Below are 12,373 nucleotides of genomic sequence, written 5' to 3' on the forward strand. Positions count from 1 at the left end.
GCTCCTGTCTCACCTGATTGCGCGGACCAGTTTTGGTTGTTCAAAGATTTTACTTTCTATTTTGTCAAACTGTTCTTATTTGCATGTACACCGTCACACCCAGACACTGTAAATGTTAATGTTAAATGTTAACCTCCTTCCGGAAGCAGCCCTCTGGTGAACAAACCAAAATCCAGCCTGGCCCACAGTGGAGCCTGGCCACACTCTGGATTCTTCATGAATGTCACGTCACGTTCTCGGTCTCGGTGTGATTTGAAACCACGGTGGTCTGCACGCCGTATGGGGCCAAAATATTTTAGGATTTCCCGCATCATTGTGGGATGTTGTGATCTTTAGTCGAGCGCCACTTTGTTTTACTGACGCACGGCTGCCACCTGCCGCTTAAACGCGGTACTGCGTCGTAAGGCTTCACCGCCGCTTTGCCTCCATCCCTTTGGCGAAACTATCATCATCATTTTCATGGAAGTCTTCACCTCATGAGGGCAGAATTTCACCTTTCGTGCAGAGTTTTAAAAGTTGTGTAAATATCGTCACTTAAAAAAATAAAATAAAATTAAGAACAGGAAAATGAATGAACAATTAAATCACAAGCATAATAACGAGAGCAGCAAGCCCACCAAAACTGACAAATTATAAATGAAATCCAAATTTTAATATCCTCATTTCCTTTATTTCTTTAGTAAGTTTAATACAGTTAGTTACATAATAGGTCCATAAATGATTGTTATACTGTGTGAGGTGTGCTGTTGTTATCCATCAAGTTCTGTTAATATGTGGTGCCCGAATGCTTCTCATCCAATCCTGCACTTTCCAGTTGTACAACGGGAGGAAGTAGCATCACCTTTTACACACCCACCTTGTCTAAGAACTTCAGATTCAAAGCCATTCAAAGCATGAATTAATAGAGATCTTAAAGGATTCCAAACTTGCTGTGATGATGGTTTTGATCAAATTCACGATGTCGAGCCTCTTCCGGTCATTTCCCTTCACTCACATTCATGAAGAAAAGAAAAATACTGCTACACAGCGAGGCTGCATATCTGGGCAGGAGAAGAGATCTCCCCATTTTTAGGAACTTTTATGTCACTGTTTCACCTGATTTTCACTGTCATCACACCCTCTGTCCTCTCAGTCGTCCACGTCTCCTCTGTCCGAGCCCATGTTGAAGAGCATGTCGCTCTCCAAGGACATGTTGCTGCCGAGTCCGGCCATGCGGCTCCTCAACAGGAAGTGTGTCCTCCTCTGCAGCAGCCTCTGCTGCTCCTGCTTCAGCTCCACGTAAGAGCGCGAGAACGTGTGGAAGATGGAGGTGACGGGAAAGGCCATGAGGAGGATCCCGCTCAGGATGCTGCTGAGAGCCACCACCTGGCCCGGGATGGTCCTCGGCACCATGTCTCCGTAGCCCACTGTTGTCATGGTGATGACGGCCCACCAGTAAGTGGCAGGGATGCTGGTGAATTCCTGAGTCGTGGCCATTTCGTTCTCGATCAAGTACAGCAGCGGGGAGTACAGCGCGATGGCCACGCACAGGAAGAGCACCAGCAACCCAAACTCCCGAGTGCAGCGGCGAGCCGTCAGGCCCAGCGTCTGCAGGCCCAGAGAGTGGCGCGCCAGCCGCATCACGTAGAGGATGCGCAGGGCTCTGAGGACACGCAGGACCAGACCCACTTTGTCCAGGTAGCTGCTGCCGGAGCCCAGTTTTCTCTCCCCTGTGGAGGTGCTGTCCACCAGCAGGGTGATGTAATAGGGCAGAATGGCCACCACGTCGATCAGGTTGAGGGGCTGCCGGAGGAAGGTGATCTTCCTGCGGTCCTGGATGAAGCGCAGGGTGAACTCCAGCGAGAACCAGGCCACGCACACCGTCTCAACGATGAAGATGTTGTAGCACATCTGGGAACACGTGCCCTGGTGACAGCAGACATGTGTGAGCGTGGTCACCTAGCATACCTCTGAGCAACTGTGGTCACTAGAGGGAAGCATTTCATTCATGTACAGACTCCAACTACATTTATCCCCAAATGAATGTGCTCATATACTCCGGGGCAGATTTAGACATATTGATTATGAATTATTGTGGTGTTTGTCTCAAACGTTAATGCACTGCCACGCGATTCTCTTTCACAACAGCTCAAAAGACACAAGATTAGCATTCAAGTGCACTCTATATTAGCTAAAACTGGGAGGAAAACCCCATCGCAGAGGGTGGAGAGCTTTACAAACATCTAAAACAAACCTTATTTTCAATACAGGAGGATGTTTAATGCAACAGTGTACCAGGCTGACGACAGTGATGGATGGATGACACAGACTCAGAGGAGATGTGTCAGCAGGAACATGAAACTGTGACCTCATCAAGTCTTTTATGCCATTATCAATACCACAATTCTGCAGATCAGCAATTACCTTCTTTTTTTTACTAATCCCACATTTAATGCTATAAAATGAAGGAGCTGGAGGAAGCAAACGGAGCTGAATCTGCAGGCTGCAGCAGAAATAAATGGTTTGAGTGGGTCCAGATGAAATAAAGGCGTCGGCTTCCCCTTCACACGCCAACACAGACACTATCTTCCCACTCGGAAGCGAAGCAGGACAGTTTTCTAATTGTGATCATTAAACATGGTCTCGCTAATGAAGCTGTTTGACAGAAATAGATTTCAGCGACTGAAAATTCTCATCTTTCATCAGCCGGCAAAACGAGATGGCAGAGTTTGGTTCTGATAACTCAGCTCAAAATAAAATTGCTGAGTTTAATTGGAATGGATGTCTAATGAATGATTAGAGTCACTGTTGTGCAGAGATCATGTTCCAGACATTTTATCCTCATTTTTCTACAGCTGCTGCTTATCTACGCTAGTATCTATTCAGGTATCTTGTCTGGTTCTCCCGACCTTCAAAACCACAGAACAGGTTTCTGTCCTGATTAAAAGCAGCATGAGAACGTGCTGCCACCTTGTTCCGATGTCATGTGTGTCCATCATCACAGCCTGAGCAGCAGTAATGAAGTTCTCAGCTGTCAATCAGGGCCACCTCACCTTGTGATGAAGGCAGCAGAAATGTGTGCAGGAAGCTCGGAATACTCACCGCCTCTTCTTCTTCCCTCATGGCGGGCATGGTGCTGATTGACAGGTTGACGGCCGTGATGGTGACAAACAACACGGACAAACAGGCAAAGATCTTCCCTGGGAGGCCCGAGTGAGGCCTCTCCACCATATCTCTTAACCGGGCCATGCAGTGGTTGATCCTGGATTCTGTTGCACGCTCCCCCTGGCCGCTGTCCAAGTCCAGCTGGTCATCCAGGAGCTCCTCCTCCTCCGCTCTCTCCATTGCTTCAAACTCCTCCATGCGCTGCAGGAGCCGGCGGCGGCAGCACCACTCCAGTCTCTCCTCAGGGACGCCCCAGTAGACCAGCTCTTCCCTGAAGGAGAGGGCGCACATCTCCCGGAGGGAGCGCAGCTTCCCCGCCCGCAGGTAGGTGAGGATGGTGCGGAAGGCACCTGGGCTGCGGTCGAAGAAAAACTCGTTGTGAGCGACGTCATAGTCGTCGCAGATGCCCATGATCTCGTCGAAGGTGCTGCAGAGGTGCAGCTGGCCCAGACGAGACAGCGGGAAGTCCTCCAAGGTGGTCCAGGGCAGCTGGTACCTCAGACCACCCACGTTGATGATGGCGTGGAGTTTACGGGAACTGGACAGCAGGGCGTCGTCACAGGCGGCGCTCAGCTCTGGGAGACACTGCGCTCTCTTGTAGAACGCTCCCTTTTGAGCCTCCTCCTCTTGTAGCGGAGGTGCATTGAGGGAGGTGTCGGAGGAGCAACTCAGGGCACTGTAGTCGTAGTCGGAGCCATCGCCCGCCAGCAGAGTCATCTTTACTGGTCTGGTCACATCCCTGGGCTCAATCTGCCGCCATCACATCACCTTCACAGGAACAACCAGCTGATGAGTTTCACCCAGAATGAAAAGGAAGAACAGGATTTAAACCAAACTAACTAAATATATTATTCATTTAATAGTGCTTGTATGCTTTACATACACTTGATTATTCATTTAATCCTTTGGGTTCTGGTGGTGAATTATTTAAAGAGCATCCATTAACTCTTAACGAGAGCGCTTAAACTTGGGAGTTGAGTGCGTCGGCGCCAAGACTTTACATTGCCAATAAAGACACAAAGCGGCTCCTCTCCTACCTAAATAACCCCACTGCTGCTGCTGCAGGAGCCGTGCACAGCACATGCATCTTAACTGCCATGAAAACTTAAGATCTTAGCTCCATACACAAGTTTGAGTCTCTCATTCCTTCTCTGGTTTTACCTGTGGTGCAAAAATAGGTCTATTCATTAACAAAACGATCTTTTCCCTTCAGTAAATACCACCTGGTGGACAGCTGTGATGTTTTGACACGCCGAAGATCATATCAGCGCTTTAGAAATGTGATGGGAAAGGTTTGTGCCTCTTCAGCGGGGGAGGTAAGCAGCCATCTACGCCGTGCGTCTGGCCTGCTGCCTGCAGAGCCGCCTGGTTTTCAGGGCGTGAGTGGCTGCTCTCTGCTGCTGATTGAGATTTGTGTTTTTGTGGGTATTAATTCACTCAAACCCCAGAGAGTCTATATCTGCAGTTGTTTAAGTGGAGCCGTGCTCAAGCGTTCAATAAAAACAGTTTTAACAGTCGGCAGCAAGGATGCACTTGGCCTCATGCTTCCGGTCAGGCTGTGCACCGTTAAAGTGGTGTGTTTACTGTACATCTGGTGTTTGCTGGGTGCGACTGGGTCTGGTCGTCCTGAGGAAAAAATCCTGTTTGTCCTGACTGGGACAACAGAGCTGTTATCTGTCTGAAACATCCCTGACATGCAGGCAGCAGCGGAGCGACGCTTCAACCTTTAGCCATCAGTTGCAACCCGGGAAGAAAGCAGCCACGTCCCAGTGGTACCAGGAACACGAGCACGCTGGCTGCTGCACATAAAACATCTGTTGAGCACAGCAGGACCGATGTCAGACCATTTGCTGATCTAACCGCCTGCTGCAGCTACTCAAGATGTTAAATAAAGAAAGAAAAATCTGGGTTTTCACCAAACAAACGCAGAATACAGACTTTTTCAGTGGTTTCTGGCTGTAAAGAATCAGAACGTTTGGATTGAAAGCTAAAGACAATGCCAGCGGATCACCGGGAGAGTGGAGATGTTGATGAAATGAACTTGGACTCATGCAGCAATGGCAGGAATCTGGCACTGATTTGTCTGTCAGACATGAAAATGTCACTGCCTGCATTTCCAGTTCTGGGTCATAATCCTCTGCAGCTAAAAAAAGGGTGTGAATGTGTCACTGAATTGTTATCAGGCACCTGTGCTGTCAGTCTTGGGAGACGGTGATTACTGCTGGCACCAAACGCAGCCGTGAAACAGGCACAGAGCCCCTCTGAGTGCCTCTATTCCCAAAGCTTCCTGAGGAATGGTTCCTGCTCACCGCGCCAAATGTTAGCTGCTCTGAGCAGAGTTATCGTCTGTCAAATCCACAATGGCGTCGTCTGGCAAAAAACTAAAACCCAAGAATGAAGCGAGTGTAAAAAAAAATCCCTCCCCTGAGCTGCTTCATGACTGGAAGTTCTCACGTTCTCCCTCCATGTGGAGAGGTTTTCAGTCCGCCTACAGAGTCGCCAGCGTGGATGCGCACAAGCCTGCAGCACTCTCCTCAAACACTAAAGCAGACTTAACCCCTGCGAGCTGCTCGATTCCAACCGTTCGCTTTGGCTCCCCTCACCCACCCGAGCCCCCTTTTTAAGGGTTTTTCCTCTGGGGTTTATCTTTCAGGGAGAGCTGAAGCGAAGGCTGCTCTTCTTCCCCCACCAGATCGGCTGAGGTCTGGCCTCTCTCCGTGCCAGCGTTATCGCAGCTAAGCCACAGGGCATGTTCTCCAGATTGCACGGTGACTCACTGGGTGGTGAGTCTCTGGTGCCTGATGCATTGTGCATGGCTTCACCACGGTTCCCAGAGCGTCTCCACAGATATCGATCCGGAGGACTCTAACGAGTGTGATTGTAACACTGAGGAAATTAGCTAAGAATTGAGAAGCATTTTAGAAGCATTTCAGAATAACAATTAACGCTAGCGTACCATTAAGAACCAGTTCAAGGCCCAGTGTGAGAGACTTGGCACCAGCGTCCAGCTGCTTCCTTTTTTTAGAAAGTCATAGTGTCAAATACTTTCCAAAATAAAAGTTTTCACTGAAGTGTGTTTGCTTTTAAAAGCTGACAGTTATTAATGACCTTTGCATCCATCACATCAGCAAACTGCATTAAATATTAATCAGGAATAATAACCTTTAGCCTTAATTGAACCAGTTAAAGTCTTTTGTTAATTATTTAGATGTTACAAGCAGTGTTTTTTTAATATTCACATGCATGAAATTATATTTGTAACGATGTTTATACCCTTTCTATTTGTTAGTTAATTACAGGATAGCAGCTGTCACTGAAGGTGCCTTCAGAGCAACGTGCCAACAGGTTTGTAAAAGTGTTTAAAATGAGCAGATAATAACTATTTGTGGTCGTGCGCTGATGGAAAAGACGGAGAATTGGACAGATTCGTCACAATCTGTCTGAATGAAGGATTTGCAATTCAAAGTCGACCCAGCGTGTGAAAGCAAACACATGGAAATGAGGCGAGGGATCAGCGTTTTTCATCTGATCGTCAGATTGTTCGAATCTGCGATGCTTCCCGTCACATATGCTCAGGTATTTCTCTGCTGTGTTGGTCGGTCTGCTCACGCATCACACGGGAATGTCAAATCCACAAATACCTGCAAGACCACTCAGCCTCTCCAACAACCAAAGTTCTCCAATTCCCTTAACAGCTTTCTAATGGACCAGCAGAGTGATGGAGGGGGGGGGGGTTCTGTCCAGGAATGGACGTGAACACCCAAAAGAGCTGCCAAGACACAACGTCCAGGCTCGTCCTCGCTCTAAAAGCTGGTTAAAACAGTGAACCAGCCGGGCGTGCCAGCAGCACTCCTACCCCCGCAGGAGCTTCTCTCACAGTGATTCCAGCAGGAATCCTTGTAAACAAAAGGTCTCCTTTTTGTTTTGAGCCGGCACTGTTATTGTACACCCAAAATCCCCTGAAAAAAATCAGATAAGGGCAGCTAGGTGCACCACGGCTGCGCTGTTACCACCAGAAGATGATGCTTTTGTGTTGTCTTGTGTGATCACAGCTTAAAAATCCAGCAGTTCTCAGCCTTTAAAGAGCAGATAATCCAAATATGCGACAGGCTTCGCATACAACAGCAAATAGATCTGATGGACGTTGAGCATCTGTCTGTAGATTCTACTTGACGAGAAGGTTCTGAAGGTTATGACCCAAATGTCAGCAGAGAAGACAGCAACGCAGCACGAGCAGCATCAGGGTGCTCACGAGAATGTGATGATCGGGTCAGGCTGGACCCACAGAGAGTGAGACGGGTCAGGGACAACCTGAGGATGCTGAGAATCTGATTAACTTTATTTTCTGGAGATAAAAGCTCGTTCTTCTTCATTAGTTACAGTTCTGCCACTGAGTGAAGAGTCAGTGAACTGCAGAATAACAGGTAGTAATGTCTGTCTGTCTGTCTGTCTGTCTGCCTGCCTGCCTGCCTGCCTGCCTGTCTGCCTGCCTGCCTGCCTGTCTGTCTGTCTGTCTGTCTGTCTGTCTGTCTGTCTGTCTGTCTGTCTGTCTGTCTGTCTTCCTGCCTCTCTGCCTGCCTAACTACCTGTCTGCCTGCCTGTCTGCCTGTCTGTCTGTCTAACTACCTGCCTGCCTGCCTGCCTGTCTGCCTGTCTGCCTGTCTGCCTGCCTGTCTGTCTGCCTGCCTGCCTGTCTGTCTGCCTGCCTGTCTGTCTGCCTGCCTGTCTGTCTGTCTAACTACCTGCCTGCCTGCCTGTCTGCCTGCCTGCCTGTCTGCCTGTCTGTCTGCCTGCCTGCCTGCCTGTCTGTCTGCCTGTCTGCCTGTCTGTCTGTCCTCTCCACATCCCAGCATTTCAGAGGACATTATAGCTCTGCGCGACATGAGATGGACTCATCAGACCAAAGTGCTCATCTTCCCCTCAACATTCCACCTCACCGTGGCTCCACACGAGTGTTTTCTTGTTTTCCATCCCCGGCATTTTCCTTCCCTGAGTGTGCTCACGGATGCACGAATAACTCGATTATGTAAAGGCCACATAACATTATCCCGTCTGTGTTGCATTAACTGCTTCCCCTTTTTTCATCTTTTGATGCCGTCTTCCTGTAACCATCCATCCACGTACAGTCTAAACAGACCCAGTGTGTTCAGGACGGATGTGATGTCTGTCTGTCTGTCTGTCTGCCTGCCTGTCTGTCTGCCTGCCTGTCTGCCTGTATGTATGCGTGTCTGTCTGTCTGTCTGTCTTCCTGCCTGCCTGCCTGTATGTATGCGTGTCTGTCTGTCTGTCTGTCTTCCTGCCTGCCTGCCTGTATGTATGCGTGTCTGTCTGTCTGTCTGTCTGCCTGCCTGTCTGCCTGTCTGTCTGCCTGCCTGCCTGTATGTATGCGTGTCTGTCTGTCTGTCTGTCTGTCTTCCTGCCTGCCTGCCTGTATGTATGCGTGTCTGTCTGTCTGTCTGTCTGTCTGTATGTATGCGTGTCTGTCTGTCTGTCTGTATGTATGCGTGCCTGTCTGTCTGTCTGCCTGCCTGCCTGCCTGCCTGTCTGTATGCATGCCTGTCTGTCTGTCTGTCTGCCTGCCTGTCTGCCTAACTGCCTGTCTGCCTAACTGCCTGCCTGCCTGTCTGTCTGTCTGTCTGTCTGCCTGCCTGTATGTATGCGTGTCTGTCTGCCTGCCTGCCTGTATGTATGCGTGTCTGTCTGTCTGTCTGTCTGTCTGTCTGCCTGTATGTATGCGTGTCTGTCTGTCTGTCTGTCTGTCTGTCTGTCTGTCTGTCTGTCTGTCTGTCTGTCTGCCTAACTGCCTGTCTGCCTGCCTGCCTGTCTGTCTGTCTGTCTGTCTGCCTGTCTGTATGTATGCGTGTCTGTCTGTCTGTCTGTCTGCCTGTATGTATGCGTGTCTGCCTGTCTGTCAGATCTTTCCTGCTGCAGCCTGAGAACGTCCCTGCAGGAAGCAGGTGACAGCAGGTGAGAGTGAGCGGAGATTAAAGAAGCTGGAAGGACAGAAGCAGAGCAGCTCGATACCGGAGACGATTAAACTGGGAGGGAAGAGTGCTTTAGATGATGGGATGGACGAGACGAAGCAGACAAACAGCCACATGAGGTTTCCTTCGCTTGGACGAATATGAAGAAATTAATAAATGAATCATTTCCTGGGCAAAATTTATAACAAAACATTTTGAAGTTAATGTGTAGCTACATGACTACACGGGGACACGAGTCGTGCAACGTCTTGTGTATTAATGTGTGAAAAAAAAAAATTAAGAGAAAAATGCAGTCGTGTGTGTGTGTATTGTACAGGTAGCAGGTATTGGACTGTAAAGCCGTGTGGTAATGCACACGATGTGCACAGTAATGAATGCTGGACAAGTGCAACAAACACCGTCACTGTCAGGAAATGAGGCAGAAAAGCTAAAGGAAGCTTCTGGATTTACAACTGTGAGAGGATGAACTTCATCCCCATCACTGAAGCTGCATCTGGAGTTTTCAGGGTGAATATAAGATAGCTGACAGAGCCTGGGAACTGTGGCTTCTAATTACCTTTCAGAGCCTTTTTTGAAAGGGGGAGTCAGCCATTGTTGGCTATTAGAACAAGAGAAAGTCATTAGTATATCTCATTACATTCCCAATTACCTGGAGAGAAGAGAGGATGATTTATAGGATGGCAGAGTTTTCTGAAGTCTATTAGGGGTATTTATTACGGAGCGTTTAATGTCAGCGTTCAGTGGGACTGTGCTGCAAACATGACATCAGCTCTGATTCACTGTCAGAGGACTCTAAGTGGCTCTGAGTCAAACCTTTGGGTTTATTTAGATCTGATGCACGTCCAAAGAGGCGTGTGATGCTTCCCAGCCTGCAGCGAGACGCCGTCCTGAGGCTCCTCAGCAAACGTTGACAGGTCGCAACACGCTGCAGCCTCGCAGTCGCAGTGGACGTGTGAGATGTCCACGGTGAACGCCACAGTTGCCTGTGTGCTCCCGTGGGGACGTCCAACACGAGGGGAGACGGACTCACACAACAAATTCATGTGCTTGAAATCTCCTAAATGATTCCTCCAGATTGGAGGAAACCTACACACATATCGTCACTTTTGGCACCTCAGATGTGAGTTCAGAGTGAAATTATGGACATTTTAATTGTGAAATCTCTGTGAAGGAAGTTCCTATTTTTGTGTAAAGATTTAAATAAAAATACTCACTGTGTTCCTGAGTCAGTTCCTCTGTGGCGGCCCGCTCACTGGAGGCGATGGGAAAGATGCACATGAAGGAAAAATGGGAAAAAACGGTGAGCGCTCAGCTTCTGCCGCCGCCTCGCTCAACTCTGCTCCACCCATCCACAGCACCGGCTCCGAGCTGGAGTACGGGGGGGTATTGTGATCAGGAGCAACAGGCTGGCTTTCCTCACCCCTCCCATCCTCCCCCCACCCCTCTCTGTCCTCCTCACTCTCTTCTAGCGCTGACATCAGAAGTGGGTGTGCCATTATGCCGAAAGCTTTGGAGCGAAATCCATGGCAACCATGGCGGACACTCAAAACAAAGGTGAAACCACATCAGAGCGTTTCTTAACTTGTTCTTGGGGGTGGGGGATATCGATAAAAACAGGATTTGATCATGTGATCGAGGCACCGCATCAAATTAAAAAGAAACAAATCAAATTTGGGACTCGCAGTGAAAAACGATCATTCCAAAGCAGCTGGGCTGTCGTGAAAGAACCCTCAAATCCTCTTTTCCCAAGACATTTCTTATATTTATTGCTACTTTAGACACATTTCTGCATAACATCATCTGGAGTCCTCATTTTTTAGAGTGTGGAGAGCCAGAGGACCATCGCCACAGTTCTAACTGTGAGTAATCACCATCATTCTGAGACACACAAAGGTTTAAATTTGCTCAGTAGATTGCCAGTATGTGGAGGAGGCGGGGAAGAGGGAAGGGGGGGGGGGGGGGGGGGTCATAGAAGACTCAGCAGGGTGTCCAAATTTAAACATGTAAGGGAAAGTGCTGCCAGTGTGCCCGATGATAAGATGAAGATATGGATCAGCAGAGCTGCTGTTGTTTTCATTTCTGCTTCCAATCGTAATAACTGTTGAATCAAACACCAGTTTGACCCTCAAAAGGAAAAAAAAACAACAACCCAAAAGCTTCATTTAACCTGAAAAGATAAAGGAAAAAGTCTGGTCGTCGCTGTAGCTGCCAGGAACATGGAAAGCATAAAGCAAACAGTGATGGTGCAGATAGACCGAAAGTAAACACAGAGTCAATCTCAGCGTCTGCTCTTCAGTGCCGTTATTGTCTGCAGGGAGGGAGTGAAAGAACCCGCGTGTGTCGAGGGCTTGGAAAATGATTCTCTTACAGATGAACCGGACATACTGGAGGGAAATGAAGTGTGTCCCTCCTGCTGTCCTGCTGTCCTGCTGAGCTGCAGACAAAGACAGAGCGAGCTGGAAACAGCTTGAAGATGGTGGCTCTGATGGAAAATGTTGCCGTTTGGCGTCTGGAGGAGAAATTCTGTAAATAATAGGCATAAACATGTTTGTCCTTTCTTAAATCTTATTATATGATTAAATTACATCAAACTACCGGTAAATAACCCCATAATTCCAGGGCCTAGTTGTTACTATAGCCTATTATTAGGGAGTAACAGACATCTTTTGAGGAAGTGAAGCCCATCTTTACAGTCTTTATTTAGTTATTAGCTCAGTTCAGCATGTTAGCATCCAGTAGAATGGAAAAATAATCTTCCTTTTACAGCATCTGTGCAAACTTCTCTGGAAAAACGAGCAGAATTTGAGTGGCAGCACAACTGTTTCCACAACAAATGAAAATATATCGGATTTTCTTTTTCCTCTGCGGAATCTCAAAGGTCCAGAGCGACAAAATTTTCATGGCTCCGTCATGCTAATTGATGCCAAGTTTGTGTGTGACAGCGGCACCGCAGTCAGTCTGCACGGCCCAAAAAAGGAGTCAAATCTATTCAAAAAGCTCAGCGTTGGCAGATCCACATTTGCTCATTTGGAATTCACAATCGATCATAACTCAGGTTATAAAAAGCCGAGCTGATTTCTGAGAGCAGCAAATGGGAGTTTAGTGAAAGTCAGCAGCAATCACAACATCAGCCGCTGATGCTGATTACTAATGACGGAGTCTGAGGAAAGGTGCGACAGTCCCCGTCGAGCTGCCGATTTGCTCCTCTGAGTATTTTCACGTCAGTTTAAGAGATGATGTGTCAT

General features: G+C 48.2%; 1 protein-coding gene across 3 annotated transcripts; it reads right to left on the reverse strand.

The window, feature by feature from the left end:
* Positions 1-663: 663 nt before the first annotated feature.
* Positions 664-10,536, reverse strand: kcng1 (potassium voltage-gated channel, subfamily G, member 1). 3 transcript variants are annotated; one of them, XM_003963591.2, is made up of 3 exons: positions 10,343-10,536; positions 3,082-3,912; positions 664-1,905 (listed from the first exon to the last, which is right to left on the reverse strand). In XM_003963591.2, exons 2-3 carry the CDS (start codon positions 3,859-3,861, stop codon positions 1,129-1,131), a joined length of 1,557 nt encoding a protein of 518 aa, XP_003963640.1. In that variant the 5' UTR covers positions 3,862-3,912; positions 10,343-10,536; the 3' UTR covers positions 664-1,128. The 3 variants fall into 3 exon arrangements, with proteins under 3 accessions (XP_003963640.1, XP_029690369.1, XP_029690368.1); XM_029834509.1 differs by having other exon boundaries at positions 3,082-3,944; XM_029834508.1 differs by having other exon boundaries at positions 3,082-3,930; positions 10,343-10,535.
* Positions 10,537-12,373: the final 1,837 nt, after the last annotated feature.

The sequence above is a fragment of the Takifugu rubripes genome, chromosome 3, assembly GCF_901000725.2.
Source record: "Takifugu rubripes chromosome 3, fTakRub1.2, whole genome shotgun sequence".
NCBI classification, from domain to species: domain Eukaryota; kingdom Metazoa; phylum Chordata; class Actinopteri; order Tetraodontiformes; family Tetraodontidae; genus Takifugu; species Takifugu rubripes.